Raw genomic sequence first — 24,376 nt, 5'->3', positions numbered from 1 at the left:
GGTTCTTTGCCCACATTCTCCGCCTTCCTCAAGTCGCCTAACCAATAAGAAAGCTATGGGCGGCTGCCTTAGGACGCTTCCACGTTCCTGTGTCTGGGAGAGGTTAGCCAATCATTGGGAACTTGATCGTTGCTAAGAGACATTTGAGCTTGGCTCCACCCATGCTTAGGGTTTTAGCCAATGAAATTCTGTACTTTGGACTGTTGCCGCGAAACCAGTGAGATTAGTTCCACCGCCTAAATGTTTCGGCGCCTGCGCAGATTGGGGAAGGTTCTGGAAGACAGCGGAGCTGCCGCCATTTTGCAGGAAGAGGAAAAGCTCCGACTGCAGTGCTGCTTTTACAGCTGAGACTCTGGAAAATAGCTCTGCTTCGCGCCCCCAACACATCCACAGGAACGGAGGGAACCGGGACCCCCCGCCTGCGGGGACCCGGAACTGGTGAGAAACCCTGAAACCCGGTCCCCCCGCGACGTCACCTATGCGTGACGTTGCCGCACGGCGCCTCCCCCTGACGTCACAAGCAGAAAATGGCGTCAAGAGCAGAGCCGGGCAAACTTTTAAAAACAACAAAAAATGTATTTACTTTGATCTGAAAGTGTTCGCTACCTATATGTAGCCCGCTGTCATGGTTTTAGGGGTCAGCACCCTCGTGGGTAGATCTCTTAATGGTGAAGGTGCTGTCTCAGGGTTCCCAGGGACCGATGTCTTTCCAGGTCCCCGCAGCTCTGACGTTTAGGGTCGTCCGCCTCGGGCTGTCTGAGAGAGCTCGCAGGTTCGGTTTTCAGCCCTTCGTGCTGCCACTCTGAGAGAGGTTAGGGAACTGAGATTTCTTCCTCAGTCTTCAGTCTCTAGAAGACTCCTATTCACTCTGTTCGCCTCTGGGATTTTCCTCTTTTTTTAACCACACATTCCGTGGCCGCGCAGGAGTATAGTGAGGCCGCCTGTGAGGTTTTAGCATAGGGACACTAGCCCTCGCAGGGGCGATGCCAGTCGGTTACTTATAATGAGGACCACTTTTTAAAGCGTAACCTTGGCTTGGGAAATGTTTTTTTATCTTACTGTCCCTGTTCTTAATTGTCTTCAGTTTGGAGGTGTTTGTGTCCAGCTCTGTGACTGTGCACCCAGCAGTTGATCACCCTTTGGGACTCAGCATATGGTGACTTTTGCCCGAACTGAGCTGACAGTGGTTTTTCACTCTCCTTTGTCCCTTAAGCAGTGAGGCCTAAGTTCGGTGCTTGTTTGGGTCTTGACTGTGCTACGATGAAGCCCAGGCACTAGCGTGATTGTGTCCCTGCCCCTAATGCAGTGTTTAGAGCAGGGATGGAATTAGGATCTTATCGTGTCTTAATGGACCGGATCAAATGGACTTTGACCCATAATTTGGGACATAGGAAGAGTTTGAAAACTATCAATATGAAAATGCATAGCGTTTGGAACTTTACTGCTTCTAGGACATCTGAAAAGATACACCAGACCCAGTGAGATTTCAAATTTCAAAATATGCTCGTGTTGCCTATGTCTTTGCTTAACGGGATCCATTAATTTCTGAGTACCTGAGTGAAAACTTTATTCCATAGGTTGTGGTTCATTCGTGGACTTAAGTGAAAGGTTTTTTGCGTTCGTTCAGTAATTCCTACTCTGTACCAGCAGTCAACAAAGAGCAGTTACTGAAATCTGAAGCATTTTAAAAATTTTTTTTCAATGATTTACATATTTCTGAGAGAGAGAGAGAGGAAGACGCAGAATCTGAAGCAAGCTCCAGGCTCTGAGCTAGCTGTCAGCACAGAGCCCGATGCGGGGCTCCAACCCACTAACCGTGCGATCATGACCTGAGCTGAAGTCGGACGCTTAACTGACTGAGCCACCCAGGGGCCCCTGAAGCATTTTTTTTTGGGAGGAAAAACTAGATTGTAAAAATACAAAAAGAAGCTGTGTGACACCCAGTGAACCTGTATAGACCTGGCAGCCAAAATTACTGGAAGGAACAGAACATCAAGCCCTTTAAAGAACCATTTTTCCACAGTAGGCCAAATAGTATGTATTAAAATTAGCTAGGTTCCTGACATTTTGAAGTATATGCTGCCTCAGACCTAGAAGGCACATAATAAGGTGTGACTAAGGGGAGTAATTCTTTCGATAAACCTGTCAGAACAATAATTCTTCAGATGAGTCTGTACTTAAAAGTAGACATCTTGGGGCACCTGGCTGACTCAGTGTGTAGAGTGTGTGACTCTTGAACTCAGGGTTGTAAGTTTGAGCCCCATGTTGGGTGTAGGGATTACTTAAAAATGAAAACTTTAAATAAATAAAACTAGACATCTTGTTATGCTGTGTTCTCTTCTTTTAAAATCTCCCTGGGGCGCCTGGGTGGCTCAGTCAGTTGTGTTGGCTTCTGCTCAGGTTATGATCTCACAGTCCATGGGTTCGAGCCCCGTGTTGGGCTCTGTGCTGACAGCTTAGAGCCTGGAGCCTGCTTTGGATTCTGTGCCTCCCTCTCTCTCTGCCCTTACCCTACTCTCTCTCTCTCTCTCTCTCTGTCTCTCAAGATAAAGACATTACGGGGCACCTGGGTGACTTTAGTCAGNATTTTTTTTAAAAAAAAAAAAAAAACATTAAAATAAAGACATTAAAAAATAAATTTAAAAAATAAAATAAAATCTCCCTTAAAGCTAAGTTATGAAGTACAGGAGAGAGAGGTAACTTGATAGACTTGTTAAGACATTAGACTTAAGAGTCAGTAGACCTTAATCAAGAGTCTGCTCTTCCGTTTGAGCTTTGTGGCTCTGGGCAGTTCACAGAACCTCAGTTTTTTGCACTGTGCATTGGGTCTGACAGCTGCCTGTGGCATGTATTACCTTTGGTTGTTAAACAAATGTGTAGTGTTATTATAGTAAGCAATTTACTTCACCGGTTTTAGACACAGCTATTTAATCTTGATTTGATTTCCATTTTAAGTCTTAAATTTGGTTCCAAGTTGTTTGTTTGTTTTACTTTATTTTTGAGAGAGACTGGGAGAGTAAATGTGGAAAGGGCAGAGATAGAGGGACAGAGAGAATCCCAAGCAGGCTCTGCACTGTCAGCATGGAGCCTGATGTGGGGCTTGACCTCATGAACCTTGAGATCATGACCTAGAGCTGAAACCAAGAGTCGTATGCTTAATGGACTGAGCCACCCAGGTGCCCGTGGCTCCAAGTAATTTTTATTTTATTGTTTTGCTCTTTCCAAGAATATTGCTTCTGAAACAAGCTTCATTCAGTGCGTAGCAATATCAGGTGCTGTAAATGACAAGTGGCATGAATAATTTTATTTGTGCATTAGTATTTTTATACTCATTGTTGGGTCATCAGAATAGGCTGTGGGCTCTGAGGGCAACCAGGACACCATCTTTGGATGATGTATTAGCTGCTTTAAAGAAGACAAAGCTCTTGTGGATATGGAAAGTCTGATTATGATTAGCCTCCTTGCTCAAAGGTTCTTCAGATTAGTTGTAGGGTTTTTTGGTCAAATTTACTGAGGTTTAATTGACCTAAAACAAAACTCTACACATTAAAGTGTACAATTTTGTTTAAACACTCCAAAAGTTTCCTCTGCCCTTTTATTTACAAAAAAAATTTTTAATGTTTATTTTTGAGAGAGAGAGAGAGGCAGAGTGCAAGTGGAGGAGGGGCAGAAAGAGAAGGAGACACAGAATTCAAAGCAGGCTCCAGGCTCTGAGCTGTCAGCATAGAGCCCAATGCGGGGCTCAAAATCATCAACTATGAGATCATGACCTGAGCTGAAGTCAGAGCTTAACCGACTGAGCCACCCAGGCGTCCCTCCTCTGCCCTTTTAAAATCCTTTCTTCCTAGCCCCTGCCCACCTTGTGCTATCCCTAGGCAACCACTGATCTACTTTCTGCCAGTACAGGTTAGTTTGCATTTCCTAGAATTTTATATAAATGGAAGCATATGGTATATACTTTTTTTGGTCTTTCTTCTTTCACTCCGCATAATTATTTTGAAATTCATTCATGTTATGTATATTGATAACTCCAGACCACTTTTTAAAAAAAATTTTTTTAATGTTTTATTTATTTTTGAGAGAGAGAGAGAGCATGAGCAGGGGAGGGTCAGAGAGAGAGGGAGACACAGAATCTGAAGCGGGCTCCAGGCTCTGTGCTGTCAGCACAGAGACTGACGTGGGGCTCAAACCCACAAACTGTGAGATCATGACCTGAGCTGAAGTCGGACACGTAACCAACTGAGACACCCAGGCGCCTCTGTTTGTTTGTTTTTTAATTTATTTCTGAGAGAGAGACAGGATGAGCTGGGGAGGGTCAGAGAGAGGGGGAGACACAGAATCTGAAACAGGCTCCAGGCTCTGAGCTTGCTGTCAGCACAGAGCACGACGCAGGGCTCAAACCATGAGATAATGACCTGAGCTGAAGTCGGACGCTTAACCGACTGAGCCACCCAGGCGCCCCTTTTTGTTTGTTTTTTAATTGGACAGGCCTGTGATAGACAGACTTGGGAAGGATGATTGCTAGGTGTGAAAGCTCGGTGGAGGCAGGGAGTCTCACCCTGCCTGCCTAGACAGGCTTCAAAGTAGAATTGGTTAAGCCTGTCTCAATCATAATCTGTCGGAGTTACCTGAATTCTAGTTGCTTTTGCATGGGAGATGCTTACTGATGAGTCCCCTAATCATTGATGTTTGAATGGGGGTGTGTGGGGAAAAGAGCTTAGGGCAAATCTGCATTCTGGTGTTGCTTTGTCTTGTTCCTGATTTTTACTCTTGCACTGTTACCTTTTTATTGGAAGCTTGTGCCTATTTTTGTGATTTACGCTTAAGCCAGTTATATATACAGAGTTTTGAACTATAGAGTGGAGGCCTAGTGTCCACTGTAAAGTGAACAGTAATTTTGAGTACCAGCACTATCTCTTCACAGGACAGGGTCTGTATTCTATTTTCTTTATCCTGTTCGGTTTCCTTCTCAACTCTTGAGCTTTTCTGAGCCACAGAGCAGAACTAGTTAAGTTTTGTAATGTACAAAAATAAACCTAGAGTAAGCAACGGCCAGGAAGATCCCTCTGGAATTCAAGAAACAGAACTGTATATTCTGAAGTCTGTTTCTTGGAGAAGGATGGGAATGTGGGGTGCCAGAAGGGGAGGAGAAATACGAGTTTCTTACATATCCATATCCTCTCCTCAGATCGGCTACGATGGCGTCCGATGACTTTGATATAGTGATTGAGGCCATGCTGGAGGCTCCCTATAAAAAAGAAGAGGTAATATTCCCCACCTCACTCCTGGAAGTGGGTTAGTAAGAAGCAGCAGTTCTAGATCATCAGTTTCAGCACTTTGTGAATCCTTTTTTCCTGCTTGTTTATTATGTATTGTGGCTATTTGTAAAAGTCATAGTCTAAAAGCACACCCTACTCTCCAGCTCCCATATTCAGAGGCATGCTGGCAGAGAGGGTCCCAAGGTTGGGGGTGGGGAAGAGAGGTTTGGGCAGGGCATAATGTGCTAGGAATTAGTGCTTTGCTCAAACCTCTCAGTGACAGAGTAGGAAGTCAGTGTATCTCAAACCTAAATAATGTCTCACTCTTCTGGGAAATAGACATCAGTGGAACCATTGTTGGGTAGCTAAAGTTTTGACATCAAAACCTGTCACTCTTCTCTCTTCTTTTTGGGTGGTTTTCTCTCTTCCTATTTTATTCCCTTTGTTAAGAGATCTGGTGCTCAGAAACTGGCTAAATAATTGTGAGCTTTGATTTCACAAGCTTTCTTCTCTGTCCACTTTCGTTCTTTTGTTGCCCAATGGAAGGTGTGTATTGCCACCTTGTACCTTGTGATGTTTTTCCTGGCCGACCCTTTAGGATGAACAGCAAAGGAAAGAAGTTAACAAAGATGGCCCCAGCAGCACCAGCACCAGCAGCACCGGCAACAGGGGCAGTGGTACAGGCGGGAGCAGCGCCAGTGGGGAGGCAAGCAAGTGAGTTTGGTGTGGAGAAATGGGCTGGCAGCTTGGGGCAGGGAAGCCATGAGGGAAACAGCCAGAACAGGAGGATGGTTGCTTGTAAGACTGCTAATGTGTAGTGATGGCTCCGCTGGGTCCTGGGACTCGGTTTGATGATCTTCTAGTCTTCATAGTCCAGCCTAGATTTGTAGATTTGTTCTAGCATCATTATAGTTTAATTGAATAAAATAGCAAGAGGACCCTGCTTTGGAAACAGCAGCTTCGGCTTGGTCTGGGGTTGGGGGGGGGTGGCCACTCCAGATGCCTGACAACGTTCAGGGCTGTGTGCGAGCTCATGTTGGGCAGTTGCTGTGAACTCTTGCTGGGTCATCGTGGGTGCTTTGGTCGTTTACTGCCCTTCCATCCTGGCTTGCCTTTTGTTTCTTTTTCTTGGGGGAGAGAATAAAAGGTTCTCCGTAATAAGAAGTTACCCCTTTCTCACAGGAAAAAGAGGAGTCGGAGCCCTAGTAAGAGCAGGGATAGAAAGCGCAGGTAAGTAATTCTGGGGACCTCTGGACTTTGAGGATTGCTATCAGTGGAAAGCTACCAGGGAAAGCTATCCATCAAAGGCCAGAAGAGGTTGGTTTGTCCTGCAGCAAACTCAGTAGTGCCTTCCACCTATAGTCGCAGTCGAGACCGGGACCGACACAGGCGGAGAAGCACTCGGAGCCGAAGTCGAGAACGGCAGCGTCGCCACCGCAGCCGGAGCTGGGACCGGCGGCACAGTAGTGAGTCACGAGGTCGGGACCGGCGACGTGAAGATCGTGTGCACTACAGGAGCCCGCCACTTGCCACTGGGTAACGCCTCTTGCCAGTATGATGGTCTTTGTGTAGTAGTCTTGGATAAAGTCAGGGTGCTGTCCTTCCTGCCTGTGGGTGCTTACAACCTGATGTGATGGGCAGGAGACCTCGTTATTTGAGGGGGGCTGTTGAGAATTCCCGTGTGAGGTGAAGTGCTGAAATTTGGTTTTCTCATGTTGGAAGACTGAGCATTGGACCAGCGCAAATGACACAATTTTCCGTTTGCTGTTCTCTGTTCCCTAGGCGTAGGTATGCACACAGTAAGAGTCCTCATTTCAGAGAGAAGAGCCCAGTCAGGTGAGTGAATAATGACCATTCTTCAAGGATCGTGGGGTATGAATACAAAGCCGTTCGAGTTGGAATACAGGAATGTGGAGTACTTGAGCGTAGCTAGACAACAAGGACTGTGTATTGGGAGCGGGCATCTCAACGAATCATACTTGTCCTTTAGGGAACCGATTGATAACCTGAGTCCTGAGGAACGTGATGCCCGCACAGTTTTCTGTATGCAGTTGGCTGCCCGTATTCGGCCTCGAGACCTGGAGGACTTTTTCTCTGCTGTTGGCAAGGTAGCCTTCCCTCCCTTAGTTTTCGTCCATGTAGTCTGTTTTCTGTCCATCCTCCTTTATGCCCAACTCAGGATTTCCTTCTTGCCCTGGATAGGTTCGTGACGTCCGAATCATCTCAGATCGGAACTCCCGTCGCTCTAAGGGCATCGCCTATGTAGAATTCTGTGAGATCCAGTCTGTGCCGCTGGCCATTGGGCTGACTGGGCAGCGACTGCTTGGAGTGCCCATCATTGTCCAGGCCTCACAGGTGAGCAGGCTGAGAAACCGACACAAGAAGATGGGGTTGAAGGTAGGAGGTATGGATGTGACCTATCGTTTCTTCCTCACCTAGGCTGAGAAAAACCGACTGGCAGCCATGGCCAACAACCTGCAGAAGGGCAGTGGTGGACCAATGCGCCTCTATGTGGGCTCCCTGCACTTCAATATCACTGAGGACATGCTCCGGGGCATCTTTGAGCCCTTTGGCAAGGTGAGTAGAAAGTGATGGAAACCTTTAACAGGAAATGGAAAAAGTGGGGAGGGTGAGTGTACCTTTTCATTCTATTCTGACCACAGTTGAGCCACTGCATCCATTGAACGGGCATATAGGTCCCTGCTGGAAACTTTAGGCTCCATCTTTGTATTCATAGTGCTCAGTAGACAAGTCAGTCAGGCACCGTGAAATAAAATAATGGGGTCCAGATTAAGTAAGATTGGTCAGGAAAGGTGGTTTGGACAGAGATGGCATTTGTCTGGGAATCCCTGTGGGACTCAATCAGGTAAGAGTCTGACTTTTTTTTTTTTTTTTACATTTATTTTTTTTTGAGAGACAGAGCATGAGCAGGCAGGGACAGAGAGAGAATGAGACACAGAATCCAAAGCAGGCTCCAGGCTCTGAGCTGTCAGCACAGAGCCCAACGAGGGACTTGAACTCACCACAGACCGTGAGATCATGACCTGAGCTGAAGTCAGATGCTTAACCAACTGAGCCCCCCAAGCACCCCAAAAGTCTGACTCTTGATCTCCACTCAGATCACGATCTCATAGTTTGTGAGATCGAGCCCTGTGTTGTCAGGGTCTGTGCTGCCAGTGAGCTTGCTTGGGATTCTCTCTCCCTCTTTGCCTTTCCCCTGCTCGAGTGTGTACGTGCACGTTCTTTCAAAATAAATAAGTAAACTTCAGAAAAAAGAAAAGATTTGGAGAGTTGAAATTGGTTGGCTGGAACGTTAGAGGTAGTTTGAACAGTCAGGTAGGAAAGCTCAAAGGTGAGGGTTAGCCCACAGAATGTTAATCGTTTCTCCCTCTTCTACAGATTGATAATATCGCCCTGATGAAGGATTCAGACACAGGCCGTTCTAAAGGTTATGGTTTCATTACGGTAAGTTTCTGGTCTTGAACTTTTGAGTTTCAGTGTGGGTTTGTCCACTTGTCTGATTCTGCAGCTTAGCCTCCTCCTCCTCCTTTAGGAACTAAGTGACTCATAAGCCCTGGTGCCTGAAGCTTGGACTAGTCTTCCTCCCCTTGAGATGAGTGCAGTGCTTGAGATCTTGGCTTTGCTCCCACACACTGTCAGTGGCCCTGGCACGGGGGTGTCCAGGAATTCAACCAGCTTCCCTGCTGCTGCAACTTGCTCTTTGGGTAATAGTAACACTTTCAGGCAGCAGCTAAAAGGTTGGGGGCATGAGGGAGGTTAAGTGTGGGCTTTTGTAGACAGGCTTCATGGAATTGGTATGTTTTCATGATAGGAGCGGGAATAGGGTTTTTTATATTTTTTTCTGGCACTACCCCATTTGAAGCAGTTTCTTCATTGAGAAATATCTTTATTATTTAAAGACCGCTATAGGGAGAATAGTGGGGCCGTGTCTTACCTTTTCCTGACACTCTCACAAAATTGCTTCCAGTTCCCATAACTGGTTCTTCCAGTCCCGTGTGACTCCAGGCTGAGGACTGGCTGCCAGCCAGAGAGTCTCATAGACGCTGATATTTTCTGGGTTCAGTCCAGGCAGCATACACCCCCCACAGTTGCCTGCAGGGCAGAGGGGAGGTAGGTTGTGTTCTACTCAGGTGAGTTATTGCTCACCTCACAAATAAACAGTAAATGCAAGCCACCTATACCACCTGCCTAGGAATTGTCAGTACCACGTGCCAGGCCCTAGGGCAGGTGCCACCAGAATAAACAAAGCCAGCTCTGGTATTCGTGGTGGCAGGTTCCTAGCTCCTTGTGTGACTCAGATGCAGAAAAGTGTTGGTGAGGCCTTTTTGCCCTTGTGCTGCAGCCACTGAAACAGCAGACTAGAACCTTCTCTCCATTAGACAGTTCTGGTGATACTGATGAAAGGGACTGGGCAGTGGAGCCCTCGGATCAACAGCAACTGGTGTAGGTATAGGGGTGGGGTGCAGTCTTGCTCTCCATGCCAAGGTGCGCTCCCCCCTATGGTTGGGCTCTGGAGTTCAAGATTCCTTCTTCTTGAGTGAGAATTGAAACTGCCTAGTCCAAAGGGCTGAAATAAAAGCACAGGAACCTTGGCTCTCAGCCTGTCTTACTTCCATTTTATCTGAGCATTTGTGAAACTGTCAGGTTAGACACCCTATGGATAATAGTTGTGGGGTTTTTTGGGTTTTTTTGGGTTTTTTTGTTTTTGGTTTTTTTTGCATTGTTAGATTTTTAGTGGAGCTGGAAGATTGAAGTGATTGCCATTCAGTCAGTTGGAAAAGGTCCTTTTTATCCAACCATTTTGGGGGGATGGGGATCATAGGTCAAATTCCCTGGGACAGAAAAGTTTGTGCCACCGTGAGCATGCAGTTTTCCTGGGATAGCGAGACTAGGGAGTAGTAGTGGGGCTTTGAGAGCACGTCTGTGGCCAGGAGGTGACTGATACACCTGGGTTTCTTGTAGTTCTCAGACTCCGAGTGTGCCCGGCGAGCCCTGGAACAGTTGAATGGTTTTGAGCTTGCTGGTCGGCCTATGAGAGTTGGTCATGTGACCGAGCGACTGGATGGTGGTACAGACATCACTTTTCCGGATGGGGACCAGGAGCTGGACCTGGGATCATCAGGTGGACGTTTGCAGCTCATGGCCAAATTGGCAGAAGGTGGAGAGAGCTTCTATGCAGAGTGAAGAATGTGGGGTTGAATTTTAGGTCGGGGGTTGGGACTTATTAATTCCACCTTTTCTTTCCCTTTTAGGCTCTGGAATCCAGCTGCCTACTACTACTACAGCTGCTGCTGCTGCCGCCGCCCAGGCTGCTGCCGCCTTGCAGCTGAACGGGACAGTTCCTTTGGGGGCCCTGAACCCGGCGGCTCTGACTGGTAGACTTGAACTTGGGAAAGGGAGGAATTGGGTTGGGGCCTGGAAAGAAGGAATGCTCTGTGCTCACCAACTCATTGTGCCTTTCTTTTTGCAGCTCTGAGTCCAGCCCTGAACCTTGCATCACAGGCAATCGCCTCCCAGTGCTTCCAGCTTTCCAGCCTCTTTACTCCTCAGACCATGTGAGTTGCAGGGTCTGACTCAGTTTAGTCTTTGTTTATTTTCTTTCCTTTGGATTCCCATTTACCTCTTCTCTTTGCCATAGGTAAATCAGTGGCACGGTACATTGCCTCCCTGTGCCTCTGGGTCCTGCCACTCCCTTCTCCACGTCTATCCTTCCGTGGCCCCTTCTCCATTTTGTGGACCAAGCCATCCTGAGGGTGTGGACATGGACTCTTTGGGAATTGGGGCCACCCTTAGACTCCAAGAAGAGCTCCTGCCCAGGACCCCATTGGGAATGGACTCTGCTGAGCAAAGCCACTAGTCTAAGAGAACAGAATCTGCACCTGTATTGAACACCTGTTTCTCCGTGTGTGTTGTCTCTCGGGGTGACCTTCATTGCTCTCTCCGACCATCTCTTAGTGATTCCTCGATTCCTCCCCTGTTGGGAAGGCCATAGGGCATTAACTGAGGGAACTAACCTCTCTCCTTTTCCTGTACTTTTACCCTACAATCTGTTGAGGAAAACCCTTGAAGACCTCTGGTCCAAAAGGACTTTGGAGTTTGGAAGGTGAACCTTGAAGATGCTGGCTTGCTGCTGCAAAGGCCCTGGAATAGGGCGTGGACATTAACATTGTGAAGCCTTCCTTAGGCCTGAGCTTGGGGCCAGAACTGCTACTGTGGTCTCAGCATCTTGCTGAGAGGTATGGGAGTGATCTATCCTGCCAGGCATTTTGGATGTCTTACGGGCATTCAGGAGTTGAGTGAAAGGTGGGGTACTTCTCCGCTGTCTCCCATCTTCCTTTGTATAGTTGTCCTTCCTCCCAGGTCTTTCCTGTGGCCCAGGGTGGGAGGATGGAGAGGAGGCTGCTACTCTCTACCACATCCTGTGTGCCTCTACCATGGACTCAACCCCAGCTGTTAAAGCTGCTTCTGTCCCCTACCTGGGCACACATGAGCCCTTCTCACTGGATTTTATACCCTTGTGTCTGTGTACATAAAATATGTGTGTGTGTGTGTGTGTGTGTGTGTGTACATACACACATGTATCCACATGCACATACATATAAACTTTGTATAAAAGCCAAGCTCCACTGTTGTGGCGCTGCTGCCCATGTGTGTATGGTCTCAGTCAGTTGGTGTATTTGTCTGATGTTAATAACTTTTCATGAGCCAAAACCGTGAATGGTTCTAGGGATATAAAACATTTGTAACACCTCTGTGTTTTGTCCCTTTAATTTTGTCTTCTCTAACTTTCTTTAGAAATTAAAATGGACAAAAGGCACACACCTGGATGGAGTTCCCAATCTGTATCTGCATTACACCTTTGGCCCCGTGGTCTCCCCCATTTGTCTTCATCTTAACTATTCTAACCCTCCTTTGCCCACTGGACACACTTCCCAGGGTTTTCTCTGCATCTAAGGGACAGATCTTGTCTTTCCACCAGATGGCAGTGTAACAGTAGCACATTCTGCACTTCGGTAGCGAGAGGTGTTTCTTGATCTTGAGGAGCTTAAGTCCCAGAGAAGCCTAAACTCACCAGTTGTACCATTAACCTCTGTGCCAGTCTTTGGCCCTCTTTGTAATGGAAATCCCAGTCTGGCATCCAAAGGGGCTTGGGGGTCGTATATCAGGGCTCCCCAGGCCTTAAATCTGCTATTCCTTTGTCAGTTCCCTCAAGTCTTGCTTTCCATATATGGCTTTGCTTGGGATAACATAGGCTTGGGACCAGTGAATTCCAGAAAGCTGAGTATCCCAGGAATTGCCCTGGGAGGAAGGGGATGCATGTCTCTTTCTCTGCCTGCTTTGTAAGAACTACGACAAGGAGCCTTTCAGAACCTGGCTCACCAGTTAGGGACCCGCCTAGAGAAGAAGGTCTGAGGTTCAGGGGCAGAGCTCTGTGGGACTCCCCCATTCTCTGCTGTCTCTATGGCAACAGAATGTTAAGACTTTATTGTCATGCTAAAAATACGGATAATTGCTGTTAGGTTTTAATTTGTCAGCTCTTAGACTTCTAAGCAGAGTGAACATTTTTTGGTGATATTAGCTTCTGGGGTTGCTTTTCACACTGATGTATTAAGTACTTGGTGGCTGCTTGTGGTATAAAAGGTCACTGCGACCCAGGACTAGATCTTGATTCCTCCCATCCAAATACTAACGAGGCCCAACCCTGCTTAGCTTCTGAGACCAGTGGAGATGGGGAGTGTTCAGGGTGGTATGGCTGTAGACCAGCTCTTGGTGCTTCTAGGCGGCTACAGCCTCATGTGCCCCTATGGGTGCCTTTGCCACCACCTCCACCCTTTGCCTGTCTTAGTTTGCTCTCCGGGGCTGGGGGATGGGACAGAGGATGCATTGTTTTTAGGTAGCAGCTGGCTGTGGCCCAGTCCCCCTATAGTTATTGATTTGGCTGCTAATGCATCCTGAAAAGCACAGTGTGGACCATTTTTGTTAGTCATCCCGAGGCTATGGACTGGGCCGCCTCGTGGCAGTCTTGAACTCTTCCAAACCATAAATACCCATAGGCCTTGCCTCCCTGCCCTCCTCAAATGGGCATCTGTCTGCTCGGTTTCCTTACATTCCCGTCCCTGCCTGCTTTGGTCTTCCTGCACTTCTGTTCCTTCCACCCTTCTTCGTTCCTCATACAGCCTCTTGTTGGGAGAGAGAGCGTGGTAGAAGTGAGGAAACATCTAAGACAGCTACTCTAGTCTTGATCCATATAAGGTGACAGCATCTAGTGGGTGACAGCTGGAGTCACTGTATGTGACTCAGTGCCTTCTTGTTACTCATCCCTGCATTGGAGGTGGTTGGAGTAGAGAGGTGGGGGCAGCAAACAGCCTCTGTGCCCAGCCTTCTTCAGTCTCTCTTGTCTGGGCATGGCGGCTGGGGTAGGGGTAGAGGAGAGATTGACCCAGATCCTCTACTAGCATAGAATTTACCCAACTGTCCTCAGTTCTAAACAGGAGATGTTTACCTGACGTCGAGCCCGTACTTCTTCCTTCTCTAAGCAGTGGTATTTCTTCCCCGTTCTTTAAACTTCTGTGTTCTTGAAATTGGGTTTCTGCCTACTTCCTTTTTAGGTTCCAACAAACCCCAGATGTGAGCTACCAGAGGAAGCAGGTGTTTGCCCTTTGAACCTTTTAGTCCTGGTGCCTGTGAGGAAGGGAAAAAGTTTACACCTTGAAGGGAGATGGTCAGTCACAGCCTCTCCTTTCTCTGTTAAGGAAGGAGTCTGGTGGGAATCAGGAAGTAATGTTTGGACAGTGAGAAGAGGCTGTCCTGGCTTCGGAAAGTAGGAGGGGGTATAATGGCGACTGTTAACATTGGTGCAGGGTTGTCCCGTTGTCGTGGGCTAGCCATTGTTCTAATCACTTTGTATGTATTGAGTTGCTTCAACCTCACAGTGACCTTTGAGGCAGAATCTATCATCTTTACTTTGTGAATGAGGAAAAGGCACCCAGAGAGGGTAAGTCACCTGCCCTATGATTACACAGTGAATTTGGGATTCCAATCCAGGCAGTCTAGCTTCCCATTTTTGGATCCTAATCTCAGCCTGTCTCGTGTGGAAGCCAAAGCCTTGGAGTCACTTTCCCTGTCTCTGTACCCAGAGTTCTCAGTGTGTCCTGAACTCTCCCTCGCCCGCGTCTGCTCCTCTTCTCTTTTTGCTCCTCTTCTGCTGGTTACAATCCCGTCCTTTAAGACTCTGAAGCTTTGCTAGTTGATTTCCCTTTTCAGTATTCTTTGTCCCATTGGAAGTCTCCTTCTGTCCTTATTTATAGATCTGTGTCCACTTTGTTGCTAGATGGTTATAGCCCAGTGAGGCCAGGCAGTGACCTGTCTTTTTCATTATTGCTTTACTTTGCGCATACTAGATGTCTGTTGAATTAATTTCCCCTCTGTTCAAGTCAGAGCTAAGCTTTCCAGTGTCCATCTTTCTAGCCTCCTCTCCCTGGCATCCTCCTCCATTCCTTCCTCAGCCCTCCAAGAGAGAAAGCAGCTTTACTCTTTTTGGTGTTACCATGGTAGCCTGTGATGCTTTCTGTCAAAAGTGCTGCTTGCCATCCAACAGAGACTGATGTTTCCATGGCAACCAGGTGAAGTCAATAGTCATGAGCTGGATCCAGGAAAGGAACTCTGGTCTCAGAACTGTGTCCGAACCCTCTGGCTTCCTTCTCCCTTCTCTTCTTTCCCAATGCTTAGATTTATATCCAGAACTGATGTGCTCTCAGTGCTCTTGGTTGAGAGAACTCTGAGAGGTGAAGCAGACCAACCAGTTTGGATCATATGGGAAGGTGGAGGTGAGGAAAGAGCTGATCAAAGCTCACTTTTAAAAGTTGGATGAGTTCTCCTATGACCCAGCAATAGCACTGCTAGGAATTTACCCCAGGGATACAGAAATGCTGAGGCATAGGAGCACATGTACCCCAATGTTCATAGCAGCACTCTCCACAATAGCTAAAACATGGAAAGAGCCTTAGTGTCCATCAATGGATGAATGGATCAAGATGTGGTTTATCTATACGATGGAATACTACATGGCAATGAGAAACAATGAAATCTGGCCACGTGTAGCAACACGGATGGACCTTGAGGGTGTGATGCTGAGCGAAATAAGTCAGGCAGAGAAGGACAAATATCATATGTTTGCACATATAGGAGGATTAGGAGGAACTTGATGGAGGAACAAGGGGGAGAAGAAGGGCGGAAATGGTGGCGGAAAGGGAGAGAGGCAAACCATGAGAGACTCTTGAATGCTGACAAAAACTGACGACTGATGGATGTCGGGGGGAGAGGGGGATGGGCATGGAGGAGGACACTTGTGGGGATGAGCACTGAGTGTTATGTGGAAACTAATTTGACAATAAACTATTTGTAAAAAAATAAAAAAATAAATAAAACATGTTTATATTCCAAAAAAAAAAAAAAAGTTGGATGAGTTCTGTTAGCTTTCCCAGATGATCTCCTCTCAAGAGCCCTTAAGGAGTTGGCTGCAGTTACTGGAGAGCCATTAAGCAGTTATTTTTGAGGGCAATGGTAGATGGATGAGGGGCCTGAAGACTGGAAAGGAGCCAGTCAGTGCTGGATTGCAGAAAGGGGAAGCAATGACCTTGGAAATCAGAGACTTGTCAAACTCTAGCCAATGGTCCAGAAAGGAAGGGAGCTTCGATCAGCTTTCAGGCATCATGAAGCCTACTTGTTTAGAACAGGCAGTGCTGAAAATTAGCTTTTTCCGAATGCCTGGGCCCAATCAAGTCAGGAGACCTCCACCTTGTAGCAGAATGGTCACCCTCTGGAGCAACACCACATGGTTCAGTAGCCCTCCTGTCATAAACCAGCTGAATAAACTTGGATGTTTGTCACTTCTCTAACTTCGGCTCCCCATCTGTAAAAGGGAAATGATAACAATAGTACCTGTCTCAGGGACCTGTGAGGATGAAATGCAATGATCCGTGTAGAGGGCTTGGAACTTGATAGGTTGCCATTGCTCCTTGTCAGAGCTACTGCCATCACTATGCCCATTCCTCTGGATGCCTACGCTTGACTCTCTCCCTGACCTCATCTCCCAACCTCAGAAAATGCTTAATATATGCAGGGAGAGAAGTAATGGTGAAAGTAAATCTTAATTGTTCCTGGAGTAAAGTCCCAAGCTCACCATGTCCTGGGTCCCAGGCAGCTTGGTTTTCAAAAAAGCAAGTCAATCTTTTTTTATGCCTGAAACTATAAATCAGAGCAACCAGATGGCTTTGAAAAATCAAGGTTTTTCTCTCTCTCCCCACACCCTCAGGTACCTTCAGGCTACCCAGTGCCCTTTGCTTTGGCTGGGGGGAAATCCCACTGTTGTCCGCTATAGCCTCCCTTTGCTGCTACAGCCTCCTTTGCTTAGCCTCCCTCGAATCTTAACCTTCCTGCCATCACTGGTCTCCAGAACTCTGACAATTTCCTTTAAGATAAATATCTTAGATCAGCACAGGTCCGCTGCCTAAAGACAAATTATAACCCAAACAAACAATGGAACACTATGCAGTGTAATACCATCACTGAGGCTTTGGTCGCCAGTCACCCTCCCTCCCCCCTTCCCCATCCTTCTCAAAACAACAAATCCAACTCACAGGGGCAGTTTACCTGCGAGTCCTATGAGAGGCAAGTTGGACTTTGTGGACTGCAAATTTTTTTTTTAATCTTTTTAAGCAATCTCTACACCCAACGTGGAACTCAAACCCACCACCTCAAGATCAAGAGTCACACGTTCCACAGACCAAGCCAGCCAGACACACCTTAAATCTGTATCTCCAGGGTGCTGCTCTGCTTTGAGAGGTTAGCACGCTGTCTGGGTGCCTGAATAAGGGACCTGGACATAGGTTGTAAAAAGCATTACTTCCACAGCTCGTTTGTATAATGTTTCACAAATTACAAAGATAATTGCATTTGTATTTAGTCCTTATGACTATCCTACAAGATGGGTATTGTTACCTTCATTTTACGGTTGGGAGAGCTGAGGTTCAGAAAGGCAGAGAAGTTGAGAGTTACTTCCTCTGTCCAGAAAATCATGGGACTGAGTGCTAATTAAAATGTTTGCAAGGCCCCCAATGAGTTTGTATTCGCATCTTGAGTCTACAAGGCCACCAAGCCATGGAGTATGGCATCAAGATACATATAGATGAGGGGCACCTGGCTGGCCCAGTTGGTGGAATGGGCGACTCTTGATCTCAGGGTTGTGAGTCCTAGCCCCACATTAGAGGTAGAGATTACCTTAAAAAAAAAAAAAAAGGAATCAAACAGATAAAAGGGACCTTGAGCATATCCATCAGAGAGCCACCACCAATATGATAAAGTACTAAGAAGCAGGATGCTTTAACCTGGTTTGGGGGCCCCTTGACAACTTGGCTGTACCATCCACCCAAATTTGGCTGCCTTCTTACAGAGAGGGTCTTCACCTCACATGGCAGGCTGCCTGCCATGTCTCGTCTCCTGTGCATTTGTTCATGTAGTTTCACCGCAGGGAGTTTTTTCTTCTTTTCCTCATCTATCCACTGCCTACACATATCCTTTAAGGCCCAGCTCCTAAAATCTCTCTTCAAATTCTGTTTCTTCTGTTCAGAGTTCTTAGAGCTCATGGCATAGCTCTCAGTGAGATAGTCAGAATGTGGTACAGTGTGCCGCTGTTGGCCCTGGTAGTGCTATTGCCACTTTGTCCCATCTCTCCAGCTCATTTGTAAGCTCCCTGAGGGCAGGGATAGTGTCACCTGTATTTGTTTTTCCCACAGGGCCCAGCACAGTGACTGGCATATGACAGTACTTGAGGGGCACAACAAGTATTTGCAGATGAATGTCCAGGAAAAATTGACTTAGACTGATGTGAATGGAACTATGCTAGATTAATAAAAAGATGTATATGTATGGGTGGACTTTCTGGGAGTGTGGGTTTAACCCAGAAAACTTGTGAAATGCTCTTCCATGACTGGCAGCCTTTTAGAAGAGGAGACAGGCACTTGGGTGGCTCAGTCAGTTAAGCGTCTGACTGTCTCAGGTCATGATCTCACAGGGCATGGGTTCAAGCCCCGCATCAGGTTCTGTGCTGGCAACTCGGAGCCTGGAGCCTGTTTCAGATTCTGTGTCTCCCTTTCTCTCTGCCCCTCCCCCACTCATGCTCTGTCTCTCTCTGTCTCAAAAATAAATAAAACATTTAAAAAACAATTTAGAAGAGGAGAGACCCTGCCCAGTCTCTCTAGAGGGTTAGATGCAACAGGGCACAAAGGTCCAACTCTGAGCAGAGGCCCAGAGCAGAGAGATGCTTTCTAAGACACAGGGCAGGCCTCACCTCTGGCCCTTTAGAGCAGAGCACACACAGCTCATGCTCTCAGGCAGTGAGGAGCCCTTGTGGGCCAGGGACTTCAGGGGTCACAGGGGCTGGCTGGTCAAGGAGCAGAGACAAGATTGCAGTGGTCAAAAGGAGCATGATGGCAGAGAAGACCTTACCTCGCGCAAGCAGCTCAGGCCCCAGGGCCCTTTGCTGGTCTCTCGCAGCAGCCCAGAGCAGCTGCCTGACACTACTCTGCCTTGCTCAGAGGGAGGAAGAAGAATGGCCTGGCTCTCACAGAAGACCCCACTTTCCAAGTCTGACGGGAGGGTGGCTTCAGCTTCCGTCTGTTCTGAGCTAGTCCCTGTAGGCGTCTGGAGGGAACGCACAGATGGGTTGGGCTGATGGGGCTGGCTGAGTTAGAGGGAGGGAGGCCTGTGGTATGTGCGGTTAGGTCCCCCTCCTGGGGAAGGCCCTGTCGCAGCCACCATCATCTTCAATATGCGCATTTTCAGCTTCAGCCACATGAAAGGCACTGGGCCTTTTTCTTCATCCGCCCCTTTGGCCACATTTGACCATTGGTGGTGGCCATCTTCCTTTAAAAGCCCTCCTCCTGGTGTTCCTGGGTGGTTCAGTCAGTTAAGTGTATGACTCTGCTAGGGTCATGACCTCAGGGTCCCATGANCTCTCTAACCCTCCCCTGCTCACGCTGTCTCTCTCTCTCTCTCTCCTAGAAAAAAAAAAAAAAAAGCCCTCCTCTGGGGCACCTGGCTGGCTCAGTTGATAGAGTATGCTACTCTTGCTCTTAGGGTCCTGAGTCTGAGCCCCGGGCTAGGCATAGAGTTTACTTTAAAAAAAAAAAAAAAAAAATCCTCCTTCCTTGACACTGGCCACTACCTGCACAATTCTAGTTCTTCCACTGTCTGCCTCTGTGGTGGCTACATCTCCACCTTCTTCATCTGCTTTGGTCTTTCTTTCTCTGGAACATCAAGGCTGTGTTTTGTTTTAAATTATTTTATTTCATTTTTGAACAGGTGATATACGCCATAGTTAAACATTCAAAAGGAAGAAAAGGGGCGCACAATGAAAAGTACACCTCGTACACCTGTCCTGCCCCCACCCAGCTGCCCTCCCCAGCAGCAGTCAGTACCATCCCAGTTTGTCCTTTGTTGGGTCACAGACCCCTTCGGCAATCTGATGAAATTTGTGCACACTGTTCTCGAGTGCGTGACCGCACGGACACATGAATTGTCCCACTTCACAAGAATCGCAGCCTCCTAAAGCCCCTGTGTGGTTTGAGGCTAAGGATCCCAGCCAGTATTGTATCCTCTTCCTTCTTACCTCCCTTAGCATGATTTGTGGGGCCTGGGGCAAAATAAAAATGCAGGGCTCCTTGCTCAAAGATTTTCAAGGCCACAATAGCAGTGCATTCGACTGAGCATGGGGTGCTGTGTGACTGCTCATCCTTTACTCTGGCTCCTCTACTACCAGCTTTTAAAAAAATTTTTAAATAATGTTTTTAATTTATTTTTGAGAGAGAGAGAGTGTGTGCGTGCGGGCATATGAGTGGTGGAGGGGCAGAGAGAGAGGGAGACACAGAATCCAAAGCAGACTCCAGGCTCCGAGCTCTCAGCACAGAGCTCAACGTGGGGTTTGAACCTGTGAACCACGAGATCATGACCTGAGCCGAAGTTGGACGCTTAACCGACTGAGCCGCCCAGGCGCTCCTCTACTACTATCTTCATGGGGATTATTCTCACTTCTGTATCTCTTGCCCTAACTTATTCTGAATTTCAGACCCAGATCTTTGGGGAGCTGCCGAAAACCTATATGGATGTTCTTCTAGCATCTCAAACTCAAGAGTCTCCAAAACAGAGCCATTTGCCCACTCTTCCTCTGCTCTCTAACTCCCAGTTCCTCATCCACCACCTAGGACTCCTGCTTGTAACCAGACACGCAGTCCTGACTCACACCTCTCGTGCCTTTCCTTTCCCACTGCCTTCTCCCTCCCTCGGTCGGCACTTCATTACCTGCTTTGGATTTTGTGTCCCCCCCCCCCACTTACCCCCTTGAGCTCTGTCTTTAATTGCCCCCTAAACTCAGCCCTTGTCTTTGCCGCCTCGGTCCATGCACACTCTCCCAGCCGCCTCTGCCCAAGGACCATCCTGCTCATGTCACTTCCATACCCAAAGACCTGTGGTGACTCACTGACCGCAGGCTAGAGCACAAACTCCTTTGCCTGCCATTTAAGGTACTTAAAAGTAGGGTTCCAAACCTTCCTCCCCGTGCTCATCTCTTACCCCCTCTGCTTAATGTCCCTGAGGTTTCAACCCAACTGTAGAACCATCTGTCCCTTAACGGGCCTGGTGTGCTTTTCTGCATTTTACATTTTGAAATGCCTCTGTTCATGGTCCCTGGAGTTTAGACCTGGCCTATTCCCCCCATAGCCACATGATTTCTCTGGCTTTTTCAGCAGAACCACTGCCCGTGGCCCCGCGCATTATGTCCCCTACATTTCTTCTAGTAACCTTCTTCCTCTTCTCCCCATCCTTACTGGAAGGGGGACTACAGATGCAAAGCTGGATAAAATTAAGTATCAAGCAGACATGAGTGGGATCCCTGCTTTGTTGCTTACTGACCACAGACAAGTTACCTAAACTGTTTCTTCTACAGTAAAAGATGTAGTAATATCTTATATGGTCTTTAAAGTATCAACAGAGAAAATGAATAAAGTCCTAAAGATAATGTCATTATTCAGATTACCATCTCGTAACCACCAATGGTGAACTGGTCCCCTTGGCTCCTTCCCAGCTACAAGGACTCGCGGGAGACATCTCATCCCTCCTCCACCAAGCTCTGGGAACCTGAATGGGGTGGAGTGGAGGCCTGGCCCTCAGGTACTTGGGGAGCTATACTGCATGTCTGGGGTGAGGGGAGCTTCTGCCTCTGCTCTCTTTGTTCAGACTCGTGGCTCAGGCAGCAGAAGGCGTGGGCGTCCCCAGGGGGAGGCACTGACAGCTTCAGTTCTCACACGGGCTTTGCAGGTGACAGTTGGGAGGGTGGGGGCCTACCAGGGGAGGCTCAGGCTGTCCCCATCAAGCCCCAGGCCGATGGGCCTGCCTGGTGGATGTGGGCCCCACCTTAAACCAGCCCCGGTCGCAGCTGAGTATACCCTAGGTGCTAAATGTAGCCTCCAGCTTACTCTGCAGAATAAGGTGGGTAAAGAGATGAGGTCTAGAGTCTATGGACTTGGTCCCATTGTGTTAGTAAGTTACTAAATAGTATTTCCTTGTGCCTCTCCAGGGTGGTCTGCTCATCTACAAAGGGACAGGTTGGGCCCAGTTATCTCTAAGGGCCTGTGGCTCCTTGTTACGGACTACAACGGGGACTCAGTTCTGGAGCCTCTGTAGAGGTTTAGGTTCTTTGCTCCTCTGGGCCTAAGTTTTGTCTCTAACAGCTTCCACCTACATCTATCCCTTCTGCAGGGCTTTTGAGAAGAGTCAAAATGAGCAAATGTAGTAGAAAAGTTCTTTATTGAAAAGGGAAGGTGGCTCTCTTGCTGGGGCCTCCTGGGCCCTGGCCAAAGCCGGGGGTGCCACTTGCTCAGCTCTTCACAATGGCATCTGAAGGCAAGAGTCTGTACAAACCTTACCTTTAATAACCTTAAAAGGGAAGTGCCAAGATGTAGTAGTAAATCACAGAATCGATTCTGGAAAAAATGGCACTTCCAGGCCTTTGCCTTTAAGAACTTCTTAAAGGCAAGGTGGACAAGAGCAGCAGATAAGAGCCAGCACGTTTTGGGAAAAGTCTCCAAGAAGCATCTCCAGTGTTTTTACCTTTAAGGATCTCTTAAAGGTGAGGCGTATTCGCACAGAGAACTGTAAAGGGGTCTACGAAGCGCTTTCCCAGTTCTCGCTTTTAGGATCTCTTTACAGGAGAGGTGGTCAAGCGCGACTTAATAAAAGTCAAAGTAGCCTCGCGGAACTGCATCCCCTCCTGCCCGCCAGAAGCCGCCTCGCCCGCCGCCCGCAGGTCTGCGTCCTCGCCTTCTCGGCGCTCTGGGGCGGGGAGGTAGCCAGGGCACGCGTGGTGGCAGGGCTGGGGGCGACGCCCGCCAGGGGCTGGGAGCAGGGGGCCCGCCCCCCGCGGCCACACCAGGGCGCCCTCGGACTTTTTGGTTTCCTAGACGGTCTTCACAAAGGAAGCCGGGACGGGGGCGGGGCGAAGGGGCGAGCTCCCGGCGCGGTGACCATGGCGACCGCGGTGACCATGGCGACCGCGGCTCAGAGCACGGAAAGGTCGTGACACGACCTGGAGCGCTGCTTGAAGAACTTGGCGTTGCGCGGCACCAGGTTGGCAAGGAAGCGCTTGGCCTTCTTGGTGAGGCTCTCGCGGCGCGCGGGCGGNGGATCTGGCGCACCGCGCCCTCGAAGAGCTCCCGCGTGTTGTGGTGCAGCGCCGCCGACGTCTCGATGTGCTTGCAGCTCAGTGTCCCTGCCAAGTGGCGGCCCTCTGCAGGAAAAGACCGTCGTTGAGGAGCCCACCGGCTACACGGGGCCCGGGGCGGGGCCAGGCGAGGGTGGGCCTGGACAGGTGCGAGCTGTGCAGTGCAGAGGGGTCCTGGCAGGTGAATCTCTTGCAACTGAGAACAAGGCAGGAAGGATCAGGTGGAGGGATCCTGGTGGTGCCGAGGGGAGGAGATAAAGGGGCCTTGGAGAAGAGGTGAGGAGTGAAGAGAAGGGGTTCTCGGGTCCTAAGCATGGCTGTTAGGAGTCTGCCCTTAGCCTGACCTGGAAGGGTAGAAGGGCCTTGTGGAGAAGAGGCCACCTGGAAGGGACAGGGTCCCCTGAAATTGCAAAGGGTTAATGAGGTACAGGATACTCACCCTCCAGTGAGACCTCCCGAGAGCGGGCGAGGTCGCTCTTGTTTCCAACGAGGATGACAGGGAGGTCGTGGTGGGGCCTCCCAGCCCGGAGCCGAAGTAGGGTCTCTGGAACTTTGGAGAAGCTTCGTCGGTCGGTGACTGAGAAGACGATGAGAAAGGCATCCCCGGTCTGAAGGCAGTGGTCCCGCAGCCACCCCCCTGCGTCCCCCTGCATGTGGGCAGAGAGTGGTGGCATGTCAGGGCTGGAGGCATGGGAGAGCCCCTCCCGCACCTACATCTCAAGGATGAGGAATCTGGATGTGAGGGAGAAGCCACCTGCTTAGGACAGCAGAGCTAGTTAATGGCTGAAACTCCATACCTAGAGTGTGGTTGTGGCCAAGAGTAGTTTGTAATGTGAGCCCCCCATGGGAGAATTGGGGAGATAGGGTCCTAGACTAAGGTAGCCCTTCCTTTCTTATGCTTAAGCTCTTAATTTAAAAATGAATGCTCTTCAATGGTATGTGATCTGGCCTCTCCTTTCTATGTGGTAACCATTTGTCCAAGTATTCATAAATCCTCACTTATTTCCCTTCCCTGATATTCCAGAGCCTGAGCTCTTGTCTTGTCAGATCAGACTCTTCCAGGCTGAAACATATATGGATGGGGTCAATTTCAGGGTGGGTAGCCTGGCTTGCAGCTTCAGGGTTTGTCAAATTCAGATGCTAACTTTCCTCTGTGTCAGAAGATCCTGGAAAGACAGTGGCTCTCAGTGCCATGGTATGCGCACTGATGTGGGCCTCTGCCCTCTGGATGATACATATGAAAGGTCATATGCCCAGTACATATTGAAACCTGGGCCTACAGAGCCATCAGCCTTCAGTCAGGCTTTGCACCGCGCTCACCACC

At 48.5% G+C, this 24,376-nt stretch overlaps 2 protein-coding genes across 6 annotated transcripts in view; one reads left to right on the top strand and one right to left on the bottom strand.

Moving 5' to 3' along the window:
* Positions 1-240: 240 nt before the first annotated feature.
* On the top strand, positions 241-12,031 carry RBM23 (RNA binding motif protein 23). Of its 5 annotated transcripts, none has more exons than XM_077770381.1 (14): positions 241-438; positions 5,189-5,264; positions 5,857-5,972; positions 6,441-6,488; positions 6,621-6,794; positions 7,041-7,094; positions 7,249-7,366; positions 7,461-7,613; positions 7,698-7,835; positions 8,658-8,723; positions 10,242-10,401; positions 10,532-10,654; positions 10,750-10,834; positions 10,918-12,031. In XM_077770381.1, the coding sequence occupies exons 2-14, from the start codon at positions 5,199-5,201 to the stop codon at positions 10,919-10,921; spliced, it is 1,305 nt and encodes a 434-aa protein (XP_077626507.1). In that variant the 5' UTR covers positions 241-438; positions 5,189-5,198; the 3' UTR covers positions 10,922-12,031. The 5 variants fall into 5 exon arrangements, with proteins under 5 accessions (XP_077626507.1, XP_077626505.1, XP_077626508.1 ...); XM_077770379.1 differs by having other exon boundaries at positions 242-438; positions 10,242-10,437; XM_077770382.1 differs by lacking the exon at positions 6,441-6,488 and having other exon boundaries at positions 242-438; positions 10,242-10,437.
* Positions 12,032-22,122: 10,091 nt separating this feature from the next.
* Positions 22,123-24,376, bottom strand: part of REM2 (RRAD and GEM like GTPase 2) — a 4,442-nt gene continuing 2,188 nt past the window's right edge. The window contains 3 exon segments of the mRNA XM_077770279.1: positions 22,123-23,014; positions 23,017-23,118; positions 23,492-23,699. Of these exon segments, the coding sequence (XP_077626405.1) occupies positions 22,890-23,014; positions 23,017-23,118; positions 23,492-23,699 (435 nt within the window). The 3' untranslated portion in view covers positions 22,123-22,889.

The sequence above is a fragment of the Crocuta crocuta genome, unplaced genomic scaffold (assembly GCF_008692635.1).
Source record: "Crocuta crocuta isolate KB4526 unplaced genomic scaffold, BGI_CrCroc_1.0 scaffold175, whole genome shotgun sequence".
Classification (NCBI taxonomy): Eukaryota; Metazoa; Chordata; class Mammalia; order Carnivora; family Hyaenidae; genus Crocuta; species Crocuta crocuta.
The sequence above is the reverse complement of the archived record's forward strand: the minus strand, read 5'-3'. Positions and strand labels throughout refer to the sequence as shown.

Coding starts and splice junctions, on each gene's coding strand:
- RBM23 (XM_077770379.1), top strand. CDS start 5,199: ATGGCGTCCGATGACTTTGATATAGTGATTGAGGCCATGCTGGAGGCT. Junction 5,265..5,856: donor CTCCCTATAAAAAAGAAGAG/GTAATATTCCCC, acceptor CCGACCCTTTAG/GATGAACAGCAAAGGAAAGA. Junction 7,836..8,657: donor TCTTTGAGCCCTTTGGCAAG/GTGAGTAGAAAG, acceptor CCTCTTCTACAG/ATTGATAATATCGCCCTGAT.